Source organism: Electrophorus electricus, chromosome 20 (assembly GCF_041902795.1).
Source record: "Electrophorus electricus isolate QZ-2024a chromosome 20, ASM4190279v1, whole genome shotgun sequence".
Lineage (NCBI taxonomy): Eukaryota > Metazoa > Chordata > Actinopteri > Gymnotiformes > Gymnotidae > Electrophorus > Electrophorus electricus.
The window spans coordinates 19,042,337-19,064,969 of record NC_137516.1 but is presented as its reverse complement, the minus strand read 5'-3'; the positions used below and the strand labels follow the sequence as shown (position 1 = coordinate 19,064,969).

At 45.0% G+C, this 22,633-nt stretch overlaps 1 protein-coding gene and 1 long non-coding RNA gene across 6 annotated transcripts; both read left to right on the top strand.

The window, feature by feature from the left end:
- Window positions 1-1,314: 1,314 nt before the first annotated feature.
- Window positions 1,315-2,950, top strand: LOC113579086 (uncharacterized). 2 transcript variants are annotated; one of them, XR_014118891.1, is made up of 4 exons: window positions 1,315-1,448; window positions 1,555-1,694; window positions 1,785-2,011; window positions 2,122-2,949. It is a non-coding gene; the product is annotated as an uncharacterized LOC113579086 (long non-coding RNA). The 2 variants fall into 2 exon arrangements; XR_003410827.3 differs by having other exon boundaries at window positions 1,555-2,011; window positions 2,122-2,950.
- Window positions 2,951-3,453: 503 nt separating this feature from the next.
- nrbp2a (nuclear receptor binding protein 2a) lies at window positions 3,454-21,979 on the top strand. Of its 4 annotated transcripts, XM_081703079.1 has the most exons (19): window positions 3,454-4,029; window positions 14,285-14,407; window positions 14,693-14,794; window positions 14,919-15,008; window positions 15,262-15,302; window positions 15,860-15,954; window positions 16,063-16,086; window positions 16,402-16,485; window positions 16,590-16,645; window positions 16,804-16,899; window positions 17,290-17,422; window positions 17,854-17,956; window positions 18,037-18,087; window positions 18,199-18,334; window positions 18,680-18,733; window positions 18,903-18,966; window positions 19,253-19,308; window positions 19,489-19,588; window positions 19,995-21,979. In XM_081703079.1, exons 1-18 carry the CDS (start codon window positions 3,910-3,912, stop codon window positions 19,579-19,581), a joined length of 1,521 nt encoding a protein of 506 aa, XP_081559205.1. In that variant the 5' UTR covers window positions 3,454-3,909; the 3' UTR covers window positions 19,582-19,588; window positions 19,995-21,979. The 4 variants fall into 4 exon arrangements, with proteins under 4 accessions (XP_081559205.1, XP_026868586.1, XP_026868585.1 ...); XM_027012785.3 differs by having other exon boundaries at window positions 3,455-3,622; window positions 19,489-21,979; XM_027012784.3 differs by having other exon boundaries at window positions 3,455-4,029; window positions 19,489-21,979.
- Window positions 21,980-22,633: the final 654 nt, after the last annotated feature.

Sequence of the window (22,633 nt, the reverse complement as noted above, 5' to 3'; positions counted from 1 at the left end):
AAGCTCTTATATGTCCCTGTGACATGGCAGACTGCTGAAGAATTCTGCACTAATGTGTTTCAGTGGTTAGAAGTGTTTGGATACAGATGATTTTCATTTGGCATCAATGCACCTTCCTGCTGCTTCTAAATCTGACTGATTCTCTCATGGATGTAACAGTGGGAAGGACGGCGACTTTGCTGGTGCCACAGGAGGTGTGGGGGGGCGCCCACCGTCTGAACACGTCTGTCTGCCACAGGAGGTGTGAGGGGGCTCCCACCATCTGAACACGTCTGTCTGCCACAGGAGGTGTGGGGGGCGCCCACCGTCTGAACACTTCTGTCTTCCACGGGAGGTGTGATGATAATAACTGTGGATTATTCTATGTGGCTACAGCAGGTTGACATTCCCTTTGGCAAAGCCCACATCTAAGATGATGTCATCTTAGATGCTTCTTAGATGCTGCCCAAATACACATGGTCAACAGAAACGAACAGCAATGTTTTAAACCAAAGCTTGTTTATTCTGGTCAACATTGGGTGGTCAAAATAAATAATTTTGTAACGGAGTTACCGTTCTTTTAAAGTACTGAATAAACTGAGTCACTTTCAACCAATAAACTACTTCTTTTTTAAACAAACGTATTCAACACTTTCAGACTGATTAATAATTTAAAGGTACGCATATGCCATTCTGTAATCTGCCATACAATAATGGCCCATCATGATTATTCTAAATCGACTCCCAAACACCTGCACACCAGGATGGTATACACTAGGATTAACATGTAAAATGTTATCTTAAATGGTTCATGATAATCACATTTGTGTCAAATCACATTTAGTTTGCATGACATGACCCTCACTGCATAAAAAGGCATTAGGTTTTAATATGTGAAAGTGTAGTGTGTGTGCGTATGTGACTTTGTCTGATCTGTTACACCTCGTGACCTCCTGATCCAAGCATGCTGCAAGTTGATCCTTCATGCTAACCCTCCAGCATTCAGACGTCAATGCTGCAGTTAGAGAACTGCCCTCCTGGGTTGCATTTGCCTTTTGTTCTTGTGTCCAGCATTTCCTCTGTCTGGTCACAGTCCTTTCTTTTGTTTCTGTTTCCATACTGAGGTGATTGTTTTATTAAACATTCATTATGATATTCACTGACTATCCTTAGAGACTGAGGTTTTTTTCTGTAGAAATTGAAATGTGGTCTCTCTTGTTGCTACCAAAATATAGTCCCTTGTGAGTACAAAAATGTACTCACAACTGTACAGAAATAGAAGCGCTGAATTTAGAGTCAAATAAACTGTCAGAAGTCATGGGGTCATGAGTCAATACGGAGCGATCTTCCCAGAAGGAGGCCACACCGTGTCCTTCATTTTAAACAGCTTGAAGCAATTGCACCAAACTAAAGTGATTGGATATGTACATAAAGCTGCTTGAACGGTGAAAACTGGTGAAACTAAGAAGGTAGAGTGTGAGGTTCTGGGCTCATGCGTGTCTGCGTCTTCGTCTGACTGTGTGTCTGTCTGAGTCTGCGTCTGCTAAAGAATGACGGGTTTACTGTCTGTTCTAGTCATCTTCTCTGGGACTACTGAGGACGTGACAGAGCATCACTTCACCAAAGGCCCAGAGCGTCACCTGCTCAGCACTCAGTGCACTCCTGCCTTTTGTTTTTCTGCCACTGTTTGAGGACAACATTAGTTCTCATTGAAGGTGTAAGATACACTCTGACCTTTTCTCTTCTTTAGAATTTCGTTCAGTATTTCATTTTTACGTTTATTAATTTTCTCGACTCTCCACCAGAGTGGTGCAACAGAGACAGAGCACACACAGATGGTTCACACTTACACACGTCTGTCACCGGTCCATCTGCATCTGATTGTGAATGCCACAATAATGCGATCGTCATAGCCACTGTTCCAGAGCCGTGAGCAGGACTCTACACGTCCATGAAGAACTCTATCGGGGGCCGACCACGTCTGGACCAACAACAGGCGACCACAGCATGTTGTCCAGACAAACCTCATACTGTGAGAAAGAGAAAACACAAGAGAGAATGTCAGACAGAAAGCATAGGACTCCATGTGATAAATAACCCCATTAAAACATTTTAATTCAGTCAATTCTCTTTTTTCTTTAGTCAATTTTGGTCCAGATCCAAGGAGGACAGCTACTTTGCTTTGTGTGGCTGAAGACAAAGGTAGGCATGGCACAGGTGATACAGGTGAGCACAAGGAAGCCCCACCACCTGCGGACACAGCAGAGCTGTAACCTCGTCATGTACAGGCAGGCTAGTGGACAAGGACCCAGGGAGACTTCACAGGACGACACGTACCAGCCTGGTCACTGAGAAAGACCAGCGGGAGTGTGAATCACTGTTTATGTTAAACCTCTGTTTCCTCCACAGGTACAGTAGTCTGGCACTTAGCTAATACCTCAATGGCAATGTTTCTATTGCCTGCTGGGTTTGGTATCAGCATTTACCATCGAATTCACTGTTAACTTCCACATGCACAAACATTGTGATTTTTTCGTGCCAAACTGGATCCAGAGAGTGCAGTGAAAGTGAAAAATTGAAGAATGTTGTATTTGTAAATGCTGGTGTATGTAAACACGTCCAAAAGGGTTTTTAACCTGCAGAGGGCGCCAAAGATTGGAAACAACGTAGAAGGTTTCTCAATAGGCATTGAGTTCAAACATTCTGTAATCCTTTCTGTCATGGTGTTGTCTGGCACTGACTCTTATTAGACGTGTGACACTTGTGTGACACAATGCACACATTTTTTTTTTCTCCCCAGAAGAAAATATCCTGTGACTAATGTCTCCGGAAACGGAGATTGAGAAATAAATCAGTTATTCTACCACACCCTGTGGACACATACGATACAGTGAATTATCTTCAAAGGCTACTACTCGTTATTTAAAAATAAAAAACGGATGCAGTATATGAAATAAATAATTTGTTGCATTGATTGATTGATTGACTGACCGACAGACCTACCCACCTTACCAAAAACACGAGAATGTAACATTTTCAGTATTTTGGTACTTTGTGTTAATTTTTGTATACCAGACCCAAAGTCAAGCGACACTGATACTGTTTCTCTGTCCTTGCCATTTCAGAAGAACTGACTAGGGTTAGTTATGGCTCAATATTGAACTTCTGCAAGACCTTTAGTGATTTAGCGAAAACAACGAAACATTAATTTGAATAAACATGCAAAAAAAGTGTTTACCGCAATGTTATTATAGTAAACTACAAGGAAACTGAAAAACAACAAATCCCGGTAAAGTAAAGCGACTCCTCCAATGCTGTAAGCGCAAGAGCGGAACATGATTATGAATTCATACGTTTGCTATGTCATTTGGCAGGGTGTCCAATTCTCTTCAGCACTGTGCGGAGGGGAATATGCTGTTGGCCACCCCTGCTGTACGGGGTGGAAACCTACCAGTCCGGCTGCGCAGATTGTACGAGATTTACGGTAGACCGAAAAAGAGGAAATTCTACAAGCACTCGACAGTGTGGAGAGCTGGACGGAGATGAAACGAAGCTGGGGCGCACTAGACTGGGCTGGACCGGGGCTTATCCGCGACTGAGTAGCTCGTACACGTTTCTCACGTGATGAAGCGCCCGAGCGAAGGTTTGCGTCCGTTTCTTTGCTTTCCTGGAGGACGGTAGTCGATTCGCTCGCAAGCGCATTCATCGCTGTTGACTGGATCGCATTCAATTGCATGCGCAGTGTATGATGTGAATTTGCATCTTTTTTGGGGGAATGTTTCTCTGACTTGGAATAATGATTAACACGAAATCGTAGCTAATCCAGTCGTTCGTGAGTTATAATTTTGCTGCAAATCCCAGCGCTGCACAGCCCGTGTGCGTAGTCGGGCTTAAAGGGACCAATAAGGGAACTCACCGCGCAGGGATAAAATGACTATGTCGGTCCCGGAGAGAATATCAGAGTCCGGGGGGAAAGAGGAGGAGAGCGAGGATGAGAGCGAAATCCTGGAAGAAAGCCCGTGTGGCCGCTGGCAGAAGCGAAAGGAGCAGGTAAGGTAATTTCTAAAAGTCCGATCACAGACCAGAATGAACGCGAATGTGCAGGGAATTGTGTCGCGTGAGGAACAGGGGACCTCTGTACCGCCGAGAAAATCAACGAGGAAACGGAACCAGCGTGAGGGGGTAGATCCACCTCTAAAGCCAATGCAGATATGCGAAAACTGTTATAATCTAAATATGTCTTTGGCGTTTTAACGGTAGAAACGGTCCCTCCCGGAGCACGCACACCACAAAAACCCTTTCTTGCAGGAGAAGCCCACACGCATTGGTTGAGTTTGAGAGGGAGATAACGTGGGTGTGGATGCTTTGTCATTGGAAGTTAACTCGGCGATAGACCCTGCTGGACGGGCTTCTGGCCTCCACTTCAAGATAACTGTTCGTCAGAAAGTATTAACATCTTATCTGTACGGGCAAGCGTGCATGGGACGTGCAGACCTACTACCTCTGGCTCGGGACATGTCAGAACGCGGTTAATGTGTAACCAAGCCGCACCATTGATCGGCAGTCATTTGTGCAGCCTATTACCGATGGCCATAAAGATCCTTCTTTGTTCGCGGTGTTTCCTTCCACGCCACTCCGTCAGTGTAATGCCCCTTTGGCGCACACGAGGTGGGCTCCTCAATCAAGACATGGAATTAGCGCGAGATCGCGGGACTGCGGCGAGTGTGGCACAGCCGTGCCGTTATTGCTCCCTCATACACCCGCCGGCAGAGTGTCGTTACGGTGCGGAGTCGCCTTCCCGTGCGGACGCGTCAGTGGCGTCGCTGCGCGCCCGAGGGCCACGTGCTGCAGGAGCGAGGCACGCGCGCTCCGGCCTCCCGCTCCATGTTTTCCACGAACAGGTGTAAGATAGAAGTGAAGTGTCCTCCCGCTACAGGTTGCTGCAGTCTAGTCCCCCTCGACGGATGTTCTGGGTGTCCGTGGCTGATGCAAATCCCACGGGCACGTGCTGTTTTGTTCATATGCCTCAAATGATGCATTTGATTTTTGTGAAAACCTACAAAGAGCTCGTTTGATTCATGATGCTGGTGGACGCAACTGTTCAGGACTATTCCCTCGCTGTACTGTATGTGTTTGTCTTCTTTTGAGTTGGGGTGAGATTCCGTACCAGTGTTATTTCTGAGTTGGTATAAAGCACTTAAGTGTGAATAAATATCGAGGCTGTGAAAATTGTCTTAGCACGCCTACAGGCGGACTGTACCATCTCCCGCGCTCCTGGGTTGTTTTATGTCTTTAATTGGTTGCACGATACTCGCATGTTGAGAGACGCTACGGCTAAAGTGCTGCATTTTGCAAACGAATTAACCCGTTTGGTTTTGGCGATTCTCTCCTTAGCGTTCCTCTGTGATGCGACTCCCCTTTCTAGGTCGCGCAGTGATTAACCTTGCCCAGGATTCACACGAGACTACGGCGGCTGACTCCGCGAGGTAGTAAAATGAGTCTATTATCGGAGCGCACGGTGATCACGGCCAACTTGGCACTGCTGTGTAGAAGCGGGCCTTTCCTTACGCAATAGTTTCCACCTTTTAGCTGTTCTGCATTGCATTTGACGGTTCTTGAGTGGCCAATACCGGACAATGCCCGCTCTGAACATTTGCGCATTTGTCGGTACATATGACACGCATGCTTTGACTCTAACGTATGACACTTGACTACTTGCAGTAACATTACCCCTGTAGCTAATGCAACCGTGGGCGCTCTGCCAACAGACTGTAGAGAGACCACTCAGCCTTAGATGGCTGGTCGAGGATTTAAGGCGCCTCAAGATGATTCCGTCGCTTGGCCAAGGGCGGAAGCAGCAGCAGCGCGAGAAAATTAATGAGATCGCAACGCAGCATGAACGTATTTGTTCGTGGACGGAAGCGGCGTTGGCGATTTAAGGTTCATGGCCTAGTAGGTGTGCGACTGTTGGACCTCAACCGAGGCAGTCGCGTGGCTTATATACCGTCTGCACACACGCGCCTTCATCTCTGGTCTGCAGTAGCATCCACGCGCGCCCACAGAGCCTGGGATCTATTCTATTCTAATTCTCCTCCCTCCTTCAAACAGCGCTACTGGCATGAAGTCTGTTAACAACTTGCCAAAGCAATTAACAGAATTATTCATATTAAAAGTGATATAACTGGAAAAGATGTAGATAATAAATTCTATCTATTGATGGAGAGAGACGAGAAAAAAGTATGTTTCCACTTTTGGTGCTTCCACCTTTTACTCAGAATGCCAGTCAGGGTGGAGTCTCCATCATTCAGGGACATACTCCCTGTTAGCAAAGCCACACCCAGTATAACTATTACTGTAACCGATTAAGTACTGTGATTTGTTATTGACTAAAATTATTATAGTGTAGTGTTTACCCTGTAATAATGCATCATATGATTCCTTAAAAGCATATTAAAATAATTTTACTATATAGTAGTCTAGTCTAGAGGTCCTTTGGTACGCTTCTAATCAGCATATGATATGCACGCAATGGAACAAAAATGCCTGGTTCTTGGACACTTGATACTGTGACCAGATGAGTGCCATTAAAATGTAATGCCACATGTATGCTTCCCTGCTGTCAGCTGAATTATTGCCTGTTTTGTGGAGGTGGTACCCTGCACGAAGTACCCCGACTATGTCTTTACGCTTCCTGCCCCCCTCCCCCGCCTGCCGTGGCGAGTCAGAAGGGTCTTGCACAGACCTGCCTCCGTAATAAGTTTGTCTGCATTAAGACTTTAAGTGGATGTGGCACTTTTCTTTGGGGTTTTTTTTTACCAGCGGCAGGAGACCTTGAACTCTTTGGAACTCTAAAAGTGATGACCCTCCCACTCAGAAGTTTGGACTCTGTTTGTTTGCTCTCTAAAAGACAATATTGCTGCTCTGAGAAGCTTGAACTCACAGCAGCTACAGTAGGAGAATCTTGAGCTGTTTCACCATGTCCTACACAGTTAGTGCTGCCCTTCTAAAAGGTTCATTCTGTGCTTTTTAGGCAGCGTAACTGAAAATGTATTGTTTGTATTATTAAACATCTTCAGTGTAAATGCATAATCATGCTGCATCTCTCTTAATGGAATCAGAATGTTTTAAACTTTATGATGTTGCCACAGTGCAGGAAAGCAGAGGGAACATGAATGGCTGCGCTAAAAACTGTTGATGCTGAATAATTTATAATTAACATAGAGAACGTGATGTGCAGTGACCTGAGCAGCCTCAGAGAGAATGTGCTCTCAAACCATCTGTGCTGTGGTGTTTATAACGTTACAGAACATGATTCTTTCTGCACATGAACATTTTAATCTGTTTAAACTTTCTGTACTGCACCGCCTGCGCCTGCGTGATACCATCTGTGTGTGTCTGAGCCAGAGATCTCATTCTTGAAGTGGTCAGTGTTTTCCTTGGAGTTCGAGCGTGCCCGATACGAAGTTTAGTATTATTATAAACGAGGGGTTTAAACAAGGGGTTCTGCCCTATTACCTTAAACGAAGGGTTCTGCCCCATTATCTTAAACGAGGGGTTCTGCCCTATTACCTTAAACGAGGGGTTCTGTCCTATTACCTTAAACGAGGGGTTCTGTCCTATTACCTTAAACGAGGGGTTCTGTCCTATTACCTTAAACGAGGGGTTCTGCCCTATTACCTTAAACGAGGGGTTCTTCCCTATTACCTTAAACGAGGGTTTTCCGCTATCATCTTAAATGAGGGGTTTGCGCTGTTATCTTAAACGAGGGGTTCTCCCCGTTGGTCAGCAGCTTCTATTCTCCCAGAGTGACTCTGGCTCTGGGCCAGTGGGAAGACCGGCAAGGTCCATCTGGAATTCCTTTCCCGTGTGGTGTTTCTACATGAAGGGGGATGTTTTTTGAGTACATGCCCCCTGCTCCTAGGTTCAGGTTGGCAAAAGCTTTCTGTATATTAAATATATAGTTAGTAGGACATAAATGGACATCAAAGCAACAGTGTTTTCCTTAGTAGTACAGAATAGAAAAATAGAAAACTAGATTTCCACCATGACTTCAAATTTAGACAGTAGTGTTTTTGCAATGCATTCTGTAGGTATTAGTCTTTTAAAGTGGGTTGGAGTGTTTCTGGGGGTTGTACTTTTATTGTAACATGCCATGAAGTCATGTGATTAGCAGTGAGCCAGTAATGGGTGACTTGGGAATTTCCTTTTCCAGTGCCCCCTGGACCTGGGCCCCTGTTTGCCAGTGTTTTCCGAACCCTCTCCCAGGAAGATGTGGAAAGCTGGCAAAGGTTGTGTGTTTTGTGGAAAGCTCAGCCTCTCTTGCTGGGCAGAGAAGGTTTGTCCTGAAGAGCGCCAGTGCGCCATTATGCGATGTAGCTACACGTGAAAGCCAGAAGAGGATGGCCCCCGCTCTGAGTCTTGGTTCCTCTCAAGGTTTCTTCCTAATGCTCTAGGGAGTTTTTCCTCACCACTGTCACCCTTGGCGTGTTCACTGGGGGGCTTGGACCCGGACAATTGTAAAGCAGCTTTGTGACAACATCTGTTGTAAAAAGTGCTAAAGAAATAAATCTGACTTGACCAGAAAGCAATAAATGCTACAGTGTTACTGGACTGAAGTTGCTCTTCTATGAACGGCCCGTTATTTTTATGGTGGGAGGTTAAGTTACTGCATAAATTACTAGATGTGTTCCACTTAGAGCATCATCTGGCTTTAATTTGGTCTGACATTTCTGGGTAAATGTTTGGTGCACTAATATTCAATGTACATATGAAATCCATTCAGGTGCCCATTACATTTCCCCTTTGTAACTTGAGCTTGACGTTGCTGCTGTGTTTCTGTGGTGGAGGTGAAAACCAGCTGGGTTGCAGAGGCCTGAAGGACCAGATGGCTCATTTAAAAAGCGGGTCACCGCTCTGCCCTGCCCCTGGCTCTGAGCCCGTGTGCTGGGTGAGCACAAGGTAGTGGAGGGATGTTTATTGAGTTGGTACGGACTGTAGGAATGGCAGACGGGACTCCGGGCTGAGTAAAAGGGCATTAAGGCGCCACCGTGCTTTCTAAACGCACTTGGTGCATTTCTTGCATTAACAAGCAGACATTACTTGAATTTGCACTTTGATGTTTTTCTGTGTTTGCTTTTCTTTTGCCTCCGGTACCTACATTTCTGAAACATCTTCACCTGTGTGGCTATGGTGAAGCCAACAGCTTCTTCTCAGTTTTCAGTCTAAATTTCTGAAAGGTTTTCTTCTTTGATTTTATATGCAAAGGTGTTCACAAAATCCAGAACAGAACACATGTAGTCCTCTGCATCTTTCTTTGAACATGCTGTAGCAGGACACCGCGCTGTTTTGCTTCAGGTGGCAGATTAACGTCATCAGGCTAATCTGCGTTGACGCTGCTGTGAGTAACTTGATGAACTGTTTTCTTTCCCAGGTTTCCTAGAACAGGGAAGTGGCATGTCATCTTGGTTTGCTCAGCATCGTCAGTGCTGTATGTAGCTACAGTAAATTGCTTTTTGATGACAGATTGAATGTTGCACATTATGAAATTCTATGTATTACTTATGAAAAGCACATTACACTTCAATGTCATTCTAGTTTGGAGCAGTGGTGTCTCAGTGGTTAAGGTACTGGACTAGTAATTAGAAGGTTGCCAGTTCAAGTCCCACCACTGCCAAGTTGCCACTGTTGGGCCCCTAAGCAAGACCCATAACCGTCAATTACTCAAGTTGTGTTCAGTCATTATTGTAAGTTACTTTGGATAAAAGCTAAATGTAAAACGAATGTAAAATGTAGTTTTCATAGGCTTGTAATGTTGAAAAATGCTCAACATTATATAAGCATTTGGAATCTAATTTGGAATCTCTCTTAAAAACATCTGTCTGATTTATAGTTTTGGGAAAGCTCATGTAATGAGGTGAGTTTCTGTGACTTTGGTTCAGGTTCAATAACTGGATTGTGTAGGTACACACTGAATGTACTGTGTCTTGGACAGTTGATTTATTTGTGTGTGCGCAACACACTGAAGGTTCATATAAACCCATGAAAACACATTCAGATCTAAATATGAACCACTCTCTTACACATGCACACGCATTATAAATAATCTCAGATTTTTGTGCCTTCATTTCAAAATAATTTGGATCTAATCCATGTATTTGCATGGGAAACAATATTGTGTAAATGGAGGGCTATGATTTACATCTTGAATGGTGCATCATCCTCTGTATAATCTAAAAGTGTAATCCTTTAGAATTATTAATCTGAAACATCAGCTGTTTGAAAGGATGATTCTTGTCATATCTAATGTCCAGGCAAAGTTTAGCAGCTCAGATGCTCTCTGCTACCAAGCTTTGTTATTTTTTCTCCTAAAGTGCTGTGTTCTTGAGGCACAGGCATAATATATGCTGTCTAATGTTGGATCTAACGTTAGTGGAGGAGAGAGGAGGAGAGGGGAGGAGTGATAGTGGCCTCCCAAAGTCCCACTGCCACAAAGCGGGTTATTCATAAGACTTGAGAGGAGTGACCAGCACTCAGGAGCGAGGAGGTGGACATTACCAGCATTACATCACATCTTTAGGCTCCCTGCTTCTCTCCTGCTCCTAACTGTCTAAAACTCACTCCATCTGTCTTTGTCTTTCTCTCTCTCTCTCTCTCTCTCTCTCTCTCATTCTCAGGCATGTGTCTCAGAATTCAAGTTTCTTCATGGTTTTCTCATCACCAGTAAAGCAGGTTTCAGCACAATTCCCAGTTCGTGAACAGAGGACCGTTTCCAGGGAGGGAGACACGCTCATAATTCTGTCACAGGGCTGCCACAAATATTGCCACATTGAAAACCTGGTCAGGAGCAGAGGGCCAGTGGGTGGCTGAGTGTGCTGTAGCCAGTATCTACTCCTCTGAGCCAGACCTCCTCTCTACTGGCTGCATGCTGGCATGATGCAAGTGCTGCATTAGACAGACCCAGCACGTGCGCGCACAGCTCACTGTGACAGCTGGAGCAGAGATGTGCTTTTAGTGGCGTGGAGTGGTGGCACGGGGAGACCCTGTGAGCTCAGCATTCGCAAACGCTCCCAGACAGCTGGCAGGCGCACAGCTTGGCGCAGGTCGAGAGTGCACGTCTACCTTCGTCAGGCTGGTGGCTCTAAACTGCTTACAAGACTGTGGACTCTGTCCTCTTTCACATGCACACATCTGTGCCTGAGGGTCCTGAGGGTCAGCGTGAAACATGCAGTGGCAGAAAACTGCTGCTAACCTTAATATAACGGACAAAAAATACTGTGCAGTTGCTACGCTGTTACATTGTTGCTCCATGTATTGTGATATGGTTTGGAATATATGGAAAATACTGAACCCTTAGTGTGACACGGGTAAAGGTAACCTGGATTATTATTTTGCGGGATCATGTGAATGGCTTCCATTCACATTCCCAAGCACGGTCTCGTTCCCGTCCTCATCTCTGCCGGCTGTCTGTGCCGGCTGCCTTTAATTTTCCATATAAAGGATGAGATGAAAGGATCACTGAAAGTACTGATGCCCTTCAGGCAAACGTGGGAAAGTGCTTCTAATTCTTTGGCACTTTCCATGAGAAGAGGGAGGAAACTTCGACATTCTGAAGTCAGTGAGTGTGAGTCTCAGGATGGAGTGTCAGTGGTGAGTAGGTTCCAAGAGAACTGCTACCTCCCACTCGCTGGACTCCCATCTGGGGCTGCTGTCTCTCCACTGTTCCCTTGTTTGTGTGTAACAGTGGTGTTGCATGTTTTGTATGTAACAGTGACGTTACCGATAAGGAAGGCACTGTTCGGTACAACCCGGAGAACTGCTCGGCCTGTGACTGGGTGTCTGATGTGGCCGACACACCTTGATAAAATTCCTTCCCTGAGCACCACAGCAGAAACCCTAACCTTGACACACGCTTACCTACACCTACACCATAACATCCACTGTTCACTGTCTCCTGTGTCTGATCTCAGACGTTTGATCTCAGCAGTCTGATCTCAGTGGCTAGTCTTAAATGATGCTGCTGTTTAACAACGGGCTGTTTGTTTTCACATGTGGAGCCGAGCTTCTGAAGCCGGTGTCCTGCTTGGGCCGTAACACAACTTGCATTGTTCCGACCGCGGTCACAGAGCAGGGGTTGCATGCAGAGACACCGCACGCATGTCAGCGTGCAGCCCGAGACCGAGCACACGTCAGCCAGAACCACGCCTCTATGGGCTGGGTGGCACCAAGGAGGCAGGTCTCTCTCTTACACACATGCACGCACCCTATTGCAAAGGAGAGAGCCATGTATTCCAAAATCTAGGTGCCACCAAAAAGCACAAGGCTGCTGGCTCTCCTAAATGCTGATCACTTTTGAACATGACAAATCCCTGATTCACATGAGCCTGTAATGCACTGACTCACACTCAGCTAGTACGACTCTTACACACTGAAGGTCTACTGCTGGTAGACTGTTTCCCATGGGGGAGCTCCAGGAATACATGCCTAATGCATCACACAGAAGTGTAACAAGAAGGCGGGACAGTCTGAGCCAATCAGGCAGGAGAGCAAGTCAGGGCAGGAAACTGTGGCAGCAGCATTTGTTTTCATGGGGGAAAGATTGCATGGGTTGATGGCAGTAGGATTTACGAGGGCTGAGCACTAAAGACTTAGGAGCAGGCTCGATTTACGAGTTTATTGTTCCCCGGTTATTGGACCTCTGGCGTTTGGGTCTGTTTTTCACAGGGTTCCGAGAGTTTGTTTGGTGCAGAGTCAGCGGTCTGTGCACACACTTCTTCACAAATGGGCTGTGAGCAGACAGCCCCTACTGGTAGTGAGCCCATGCACCACAGGTTCCAGCAGGTTCCAGACCTCTGGGAGGGGCAAGAAGTTTTGATTATAACCCAGTATTCTGGGTCACATCAGTTGAGAAGAAAGAGACCCTCGAGTTTGCAGGAGGAAGTTTTCTCGTGTTGTGAATTTTACTTTTACCAAATATTCTTTTTCTATATAACCAGCAATAAGAGGATGCATTAACCCCAAATGCAGGAGTTTTGAGTGTCAGACTTTACCCTTGTTATGGCGGTGTGTTCTCTGGCTCCCAGGACTGCAGGGTTGAGACTGCGAACTGGGGCAGTTGGGGATTTTATTGATTTGGCACATAAACAAATGCCCCTTTGTGTTTGTATGCATGCGGGTTTATTCTAATGTTCTTGTAGAACATGGGAACAGCTGCAGTTCCTTTTGCCAGCTATGTTATGTGCTAAACCACTAAACGGATTGCAGTAATTAAGGCTTTTCGTGATTAACTAAATTGCAGTGGCCAAAAGCAGTATTTCACTTGACACTGGGTTAACTGTTCAGGCTCGAGACAGTAATGTAAAAGTGCACTAGATCCCCTCCTAGTTCTGTGTCTAGATGTTGCAGGTTGTTTTCTTCTCCGGCCATCTTGTTTATGACGCGCTGTGTGAGGCTTACGCAACCCTGAGGCCACACTAAAGCTTTTAATGTGTTTATTTAAAAGATTGCCCTTGGCCCGTTCAAGAGATGCTGCTTTGTAGACTAATCGCACGTTGCTCTGGTTTCAAGAGCCCAGACGCTGCATAAATATGCGTTTCTAAGAAAGGTGCATACCCAACACTCTCTGTCCAAGCCTTCGCCCATAGCGGCCACGTTCTGAGTCCACCAGCTTGGCTTTAATGGACTTTTTGTCCTTGCAGAATGTTTACTCTGTTGTTTCATTTACGTGCATGATCACTGTGCAAACATTTTGAACCGGTCTGTGCCCTCTTTTCACCGCTGCTGGACACTAATGGACGAGAAAGTGGAACTTAGGTTATAGATACTGAAAAATTCTGCTCTTTGAAGAAGCAGATGTTCCTCAGCGTGAGAGGACCGTATTTTGAGCGTCTCCGGGCCAGTGGTGTCCGTCCATAACAGCTGCAGCACGCGCTTTGTTTACAAATAAAGACACTCGCAGTGGAAACATCAGTGGGGAAGGATTTTTCTTTTTCTCATAGTTTTTAGATTGTTTAGGACATGTTTTTGTTCATGCAGGAAAGGGATAAAGGACTAAGGTAACTTTGCAAACTAACAATTCATAGGTTGGTCGTTGCTTTGGGTAAAAGTGTCTTCTAAGTGCTGTAAGTGAAATGGTGGTGAAACTAGATTCTCTGGCTAAATATGGATTCATCTTGAATGTAACATGTGTAGGCTTATGGTCCTGGGAGCGGTTAATCATAAGTTTGGTCCCTTGTGCTAATGCAGTAAAAACATTGGCGTTCACACAGGCTCAGCAATCTTGGACTCAGTGTCGCTCTCCTTCTCGCAGGTCAGCCAAGGCAACGTCCCCGGCATCGAGAGCGCTTCTCTGGCCATGGACACAGAAGAGGGAGTGGAGGTCGTGTGGAATGAGGTGCAGTTCTCAGACAAGAAGGTCTTCAAGGCACACGAGGTAACGCCATGGTCACCCCGCCATCATCACCCCAACACTCCCACCCTCGCCTCCTGCTTCTAACCCAGCTGTTCAGGTCCTGTTTCTGCTCATTAACACATGTTCCTTCTCCAGTGCAGTCTTGTAGAATGGTGTTAGTCAATGGCAATGTGTCATTGTTAATGAAACACTGTGGCAACACAGAGGAAGCTAAGAGATTGCCCTCATCTCTCTCTCTCTCTCTCTCTCTCTCTCTCTCTCTCTCTCTCTCTCTCTCTCTCTCTCTGTGTGTGTGTGTGTGTGTAGGACAGAATCAGGGAGATGTTTGAGAACCTGATGCAGGTGGAGCACCCAAATATCGTCAAGTTTCATAAATACTGGCTGGACACCAGGGAGAGCCGAGCCAGGGTGGGACCACAGTCCACAAACACGCAGTGCTAATAACACATTAGCCCAAGCACAGTGCTAATAACACACAAGCTGTATGCTAAAGATGAACAGAGTGCCATATATTTTAATCTTCATTTCACAGGTGATTTTTATCACTGAGTACATGTCATCTGGAAGTCTCAAACAGTTTTTGAAGAAAACCAAGAAAAACCACAAGACAATGAATGTGAAGGTAAAATGTCACAGCTCCCCATATATCTCGCTAATGATTTAACATGCAGTACAGCACCCCCTAGTGGTGTAAAAATAGAATCAACGTTATTGCACCCTCACATCCTGTCTACAGGATCGCCAAGTCTCTCTAATTCTAACCGTGCGCGTGCGTGTGTGCGCGCGTGCGTGCGCGTGCGTGCGCGTGTGTGTGCGTGTGTGTGCGTGTGTGTGCGTGTGTGTGCGTGTGTGTGCGTGTGTGTGCGTGCGTGTAGGCATGGAAAAGGTGGTGCACACAGATCTTGTCTGCCCTCAGGTAAGATACCACACCAGTCACTGTTGACTTGTAAATCCAGTTTATATTCACAGACTTAGTTTGTTTCATTAATGCTTGACATGTCAAGGTTCTTTTATGACCAAATGCAGTCATTCACATTAAAAAGGGCCCAAAACAAAATTTAAGCTTTTAATGGTCTCAACAGCAAATAAATGGAAAGTTTTGACCACCCAGTCATGATAGTTTTAATGCTGTATCACAATCTTTATATCTTTTTGTGATTTTCCTAGAAGACTGTGTAAGTGAACTTGCCATTTCCAGCTTTTACCCCCAACAGTTTACTGCAGCCAACAAGCAAACAGAGTTGCAGCACTCAGGAGTGCTATTTAATCTGTTTTTATTTTTTGTTAAGAATGGTGTGTGTGTGTGTGTGTGCGCTGAGCTCTCATTTGGTCAGTCTAAGGCCACTCTGGGGTTGCCAGTGTTGGATTTGTTTGAGTGGTGCTTTTGGACCATACGTGTCACCGGTTGCTGTGATGTTGCTGTCCAGTTGATGGCTGCACCTGTCCTCCTTCTGCTCCTCCCAACCCCCACAGTTACCTGCACTCTTGTGACCCGCCCATCATTCACGGAAACCTGACCTGTGACACCATCTTCATCCAGCACAATGGCCTCATCAAGATTGGCTCAGGTGCGATCCTAGCCTGTTTAGAGCAGAACTCATACATCACACACCCTGTCGTGTTTGTCTACGCTTTTATGCAGCTGCACCTCATCTTTCCTCTGACTTTCTCCACAGTATGGCACAGACTCTTTGTCAATGGTAAGTCCATTCTCCTTCTTCTGGGTGTGTGTATATTGTGCTGTGCGTCTGTGGTAACACCATTTTCCTTTATGGGTCGAGATTCTGTGTATCCAAGCAACTATCTGTTTACCCTTCTGTAAAGCTGTGTCTGTCTGCCTATATTTATCTACAATTGCAGCTATTGGTTCTTATGTGTACACCACTGATGGGATTATTGTGAAGAAGTTGCGTTTGAAATCTGCTTCCCTATATAAGTATAAAGTAAACAAATAAACAAAAGACAGCAATCATAAACAGGGTTTTTCTGTTGAAGCCATGGGTCTGTGTTCCCAGTGTTCCCGGAGGCCATCCATGGAAATGTGCATCAGCATCGAGATGAACTGAGGAACCAGCACTTCTTTGCTCCGGAGTATGGGCGTGAGTGTCTTGCCAGTCCTGTCTCTCTCTCTCTCTCTCTCTCTCTCTCTCTCTCTCACTCTCGTTTCTATGAGAACTTCACTCTGTTTTATCTTTCTCCCCAGTTGCTGAGGATGACTATTCTATTGATATATATTCCTTCGGCATCTGTGCTTTGGAGGTACAGAATGGAACACTGCACAAAAACACACTTCCTCTCCCCTAAAGAGGAGACGCACTTCCTCTCCCCTGAATCTCCTCTAAAGTGCAGGCTCTCATGACGCTCTCTTTTTTTACCAACTATGTTTTTGTTTGTTTGTTTTTGTTTTCTTGCTCAAGATGGCAGTCTTGGAAATCCAGGCTAATGGTGACACTGCTGTTTCTAAGGAGGCCATAGTGCATGCTGGACTGTCACTGGAGGATCCTCTCATGAGGGTAAACTACTACACACCTGTTTTACTCACTGTAGTACAAATAAGACTGGCCTTAAAAAAAAAAACTACCACAAAAAAGTCTCAGGTCTATAAACTTAATAATCTCTTCATAACTCATACAGAACTTGTTTATAAGGCATAGATACACAGAAAAATACCCAATGTGGATTGCATACCTATAGTATTAAACACAAATAAACAGTGTTGGAGTGTATTCAACACTGGAGGTGAAGAGGCTGCTGTATGAACACTTGCATGCCTTTGGCACGTGTGAAGAAAGTGCAGATCCTCAGACACAGTGTTGGCAGACAGGCAGGGGTGGGGGCGTGGATGTTTGTAGGAGTTCACAGTCCTGTGTTTGCTCTTTCCTCTGGGGGGCGGGTGTCATTAGGAGTTCACACAGTCCTGCGTTCGCACTGAGGCAAAACTCCGGCCTACCGCCCATGACCTGCTGTTCCACAGGGTCCTGTTTGAGGTCCACTCTCTAAAGCTGCTGGCTGCACACTGCTTCATCAACAACCAGTGTAAATGGCCACCCACAGACATCAATACTTACACACGTGTGTTTAAGATCATTAATACCGCCACACGTGTATTTAGTATCATTAGTACTTATGCGTTCGGTGACGCATATTTAAGTTCCAGTTTCAAGCCGCTGACAAGTAAGCTGTGTACCCCGTAACCCATACCCCCATGCCCCATACCCTCTCCTGTGAGCCCACAAGGTCACAGTATATATCTTTTCATTATGCCTCTTAAAGTTCCAGATTGTAAGAATTTGTAAAACATTATTTGATCCACAATAAATCACGATTATGAAAAAGCCTGAATACACATTAGGTTGCAGCCACCACCACAAATGTAGCTTTTATCCAAAAAAGCTTTTTGTCTCTCACCTCTACAACAGTGTTGTTTTTTTAAAGATGTAATTGATTATAAATCCCTGATGTAACAGATCTCCTCCCTGAGAACTGTGTGGAAGAGAAGACCAAGTCCATTGACCCTAATGGCATCATGGCAGAGACCAGTCACGGAGGCCGGCCTGGCATCCAGTTAAAGTAGGTTCCTCGTGTCAGGTTTATTTTCACTGGCGACCTTTGATTCCCCTCTTCACTGCCCTTTCTTTGATATTTGAAAGGTACTCTCATGTCTCTCCACTGGAGCTGGACAAGTTCCTGGAGGATGTCAAGTAAGTGCGGTGGCGACCAGGAGGACACGTCTGGTGTTTTTAAACTATATTTACATTCCCGTGAGGGGTGTTTGATGATACAGTGACTTTTCACCCCTAATGTTTGTTCAGGAATGGAATCTACCCCTTAATGAGCTTTGCATCTCAGAGACCCCACCCGCTCCCTCGCACGCTCTCTCTCTCCCAGGAGCACATGGAGACTGTGAAGACTCCAACCCCTGAACCTCAAGAGACAGAGACCAGGAAGGTGCGAAGTTCTGGGGAGCAGAAGGGGATTGTGGGCAACTATTTGGTGTAGGCTTCATGGTTCTATTTGGCAGCAGTTCAGATTGCCACTGACATTTTGGTGTCCCTCAGTTCTCAGAGTGGACAGACTCAGTATGTAAAGAGTGAAACTCTAGCAGAAAACAGCTTGCTCAGATTTTAAAGCAAGTGAGAAATGCTTGAACAGTTTGAGTAGGTTTAGGGTTAGGGAAAGGATGGGGTCAGGTTGGTGTTGGGGTTGGGGCTCAGGTCGGGTTCGGGGTCGGAGATCGTGTACAGACATACAGTCCCAGCCTGGTCATGATCTTCCATGTTTTGTCTCATACAGGTTGTCCAGATGCACTGTAATTTGGAGGCTAATGAAGAGGGGACCAGGAGCCACGTGAGTGTGACGTGCTTACTTTAGAGCTACTGTAACACACTCTGATGGCACCTGAATGCATCAGTTCTAAAACTAAGTGTGTTGTCTTTGGTATACAACCAAGGATGTGATGTATTAGTTGTTTATCACTTGTTTATTGTATTTATTTTAGTCTGTTCTGTCTCTTTAGCTGTCTCTCTTTTTGAAGATGGATGACAAGCTTCACCGCCAGCTTAGCTGTGATGTTTTGCCCAGTAAGGCGACAGGGGTCTCTTATGAGGGGGTCTCTTACAGGAGGTTATCTTGTCACACCTGTGTTGCTTTGTGGCTGTGAGGTTTTAGGTTATACTATTTTCTATATTATCTTTGGATATCACTACATTGTTTGTTTAATACTCCACAGTTACCTGGATGAACTGAAGTAGTTTTGTACTACAGCATCTTAGCCAGTTGTCCTGTTTAAACTTGAACTTTTAAATCCATATTTTGGTATGTAACTGTATAACGGCTGGAAAATAAACATGATGTGATGTCTTTCAGCCGACCGTCCGAGAGACCTGGCCAGTGAACTTGTCCACCACGCCTTCATCAGCGAGGTGGGTGAAACATGCACAGCATGACTCTGCACAAATCATCAGAACCCGTCCACTGAGTTGACCACCTAAACATTATTACTGATGGTTTTCCACATTTTTTCTATCACATTAGTGTGTGCTGGGTGCTGGGTGTAAATGAGGGCTGCAGTCATGAACTGATGGTGGTCTGACCTTTCACAGGAGGACTGTGAGAAGCTGGCCAGCTTTCTGGAAGAGGCCCTGGGCAAGCACTGGGCTGGGGCTTCACCTGCTGCAGTGGTGCTGATGAACTGAGAGCCGTGTGAGCACCGTTGTGGAGCCGCAGAATTGGCCTGTAACGGAGAGAGAGAAAGGGAGAGAGGAAGAGGGAGAGATGGAGAGAGGGAGAAGGGGAGTAGTTTGGGGAGTGAAGAGGGAGAGCTGAAGAGGGATTAAAGAGGCAAAGTGAGCAGGGACAAATCTTGAAGAGGGTGACAGAATCTGAGAATTCCATTTGGGAATTCCATTCAGGCTCCATGAGTCCAAGGCTTCAAAGAGTTCATTTACTAAGTTATTGAAGTGGGAAATCTAACCATTCCCATTATCCCGCAGCGCGCTGGCACCAACGGACTCAATTCCATATGTTTGTACGTTCTTTGTGTATTTGATGGATTTTTGTGGGTGTTCCCGATGTCTCACCTTTTGGCAATATTCATTCCCCATCCCAGAAGCTCCTGCCATGGAAAAGGGACCACAGAAGCAGAGGAAAGGAGATTGGCGAGCTGAATAAGTGTCTCTTGGGACTGTCAAACCACATGTTGGCTCTAACTGTCTATGTGTTTTTAACAGACATGCAGTAATTGTCTATTTATTGTTTTGAGCTATTAAACATGACTAAAAACTGACTTTTTAAAAAGCTCCCAGTGAGGGAAGTCTGTCTCCCAGTGAGAGAAGTCTGTTTATTTCTACTTCCCTGTAAAAATATGAATATGATTCTAGTTAGTAAGCTCTGGCTAAATACCTAAGGGGATGTTGTGAATGTACTGTAATTTAGCAGAGGACCCTTAGTGCTTGTAACACCTACGTTACAGCCCCCCATGTGAGACCTTAAACCGAAACACTTTCCATCAGTTCAGACTCGTTCTTACAAAGCACCAAGTGCCTATGTGAGAAAGGAATGTCAGATGTACTTAATATGGAGTCCTCCTTAATTGTCATTATTCCATAACATTGATAAAGTTCAGTTTCATTCCTTTATAAATGCTGGCAATAATAGTAGCACCTTGGATTAGCTAGGGCTAAGGAGGTGTGTGTCTGTGTGATAGGCTTGATGTGCTTTTCACAGTGTAAGGTGTAACTGCATTAGGAGCACTGGCCTCTAATAAGGACCTATTCGACTTGGGAAACAAATACATCCAAGTGCAAGTACACCATTTTGGGCAGGTAGCAACACACTAGCAAACACGGTCCTAACAGCACTATGGAAGAGGAGCTGGCTAGTGTACCCCGCACCACATACAGGCACTTTATAATGTCAGGGCACCCCCTCAATTCACTGATGGTTTAAGATGTTTGACGAGCGGACGCTTCCTAAAGGTCTACTAGAAGTCCCTCTATCCTGCTAAAAGGGCTGTCCTTACTTGGAGATTACGCATCATGCAGCAGTATTTGTGCTGTCTTGTAGTCTCTTAAACCTTCTCACTTTCTATCAGAGGTGTTTACATACACATAACATAAAATGTGAATGCCAAAAGATATAACTCCCATTGACTCTAAAAACACTGGATGTAACGATGGCAGCTGGAGTTGGGATAGTTAAAGGAAAAAGACATTTTCTACACTGACCATGTCTTTATGACTATTTGGTCTTGCTTTTGTAAATCAGTGATCATTCTGTGATCAATCTTTGTCATGCTGTCCCTGCCTACACTATCAGGAATTGCTTCAATGACCACCACCTTTAGTGCTTCACCTTTAGTATTCCATAATGGATATGATAACGTACAGTTACATGCATCTTGCTTGTTGATCATGAGGTCCTCATGGCTCAATTTAATTCCTGACTGGAACTGCAAAGATGTTTTAATACTAATGCTACACTATGCTATACTATACTTATACTATTCTATACTAATGCTTTAAAAGACTCCTGATATCTCAGTAAAAATGTGCATGTCAACACTAGAATATTATCACATTTTTGGTAAGGTGGAATGGCAGAAGTGTCATATGCCCTCAGATGTAAATTCCTAAGGATTTGTAATTGTCAATAATCCCAGAAGAATAGATGAATGGGACCATACATGGCAAACTCTTCAGAATATTACAATGACCATGTCTGGGTCCCTGTCGTGACTTCGTTGGGTAGAGTGTGCTCCACTCTGGGTCCCTGTGGTGACTTTGTTGGGTAGAGTGTGTTCCACTCTGGGTCCCTGTGGTGACTTTGTTGGGTAGAGTGTGCTCCACTCTGGGTCCCTGTGGTGACTTCCTTGGGTAGAGTGTGTTCCACTTTGGGTCCCTGTGGTGACTTGGTTGGGTAAAGTGTGTTTTGTAACATCCAAATACCTGCAGTCTAATCATTGGGTTTGCTGCACAGCTTGCATCTTGATTTATGCATTGATTTGTTATTGTTTATTTGTTTATCCATGTCAAAATGTACAATAACATGATTTAGCACGACATATTCAAACTTATTAAAATGTTCAGAAGCAAACATGTCAAATGTGAAGATTTCACTGCATATTTTAAAATTATTTTACAATGTTTAGCTTGGACGTTGTGTTTAATGTTCTTTTAGCATTGACGAGGGCAACAGAGAGCAAGGATTTTCCAACCCGTGTCAAGAAGTACCTAACAAGTTCCCAAGGGTGCATCCATGCACACTAACAACAATAATAATAAATTGCAGTTGTTTTAATCTACACAGAAGACGAGGGCAATTTATACACACTTTTTGTTTGCCTTTTGGTGTGGTATTTTGGAGTTTTAGCGTAAAACTGCGTTGGCTTAGACCTCTCCGGTGGGGAAACATACCTTCACAATTGCTTTATTGAGCAATTGAGAGAATGACTGTAAAACAGCAACCTTCCCATCACTGGATTAAACACACGTTTGGAAAACTCTCCAGTAGTTGGATTAACTACACCTCGGAGGACTAGTTTTGACCCATAACCACTCCATTCTTCCCACTAACACTCACCGCCCTCACACTGGCTCTTTCACTGGTTTTTTTCGCCTTACACATTTTAACATACTGTACTGTTTACCCGAATGTATGTTTCAAATACACTGGAATAAACAGGACAGCGGAAAACGATCTGGAGTATGTTTACTTTCTGAGGGAAAAGTCTGGAAACATGATGCAGCA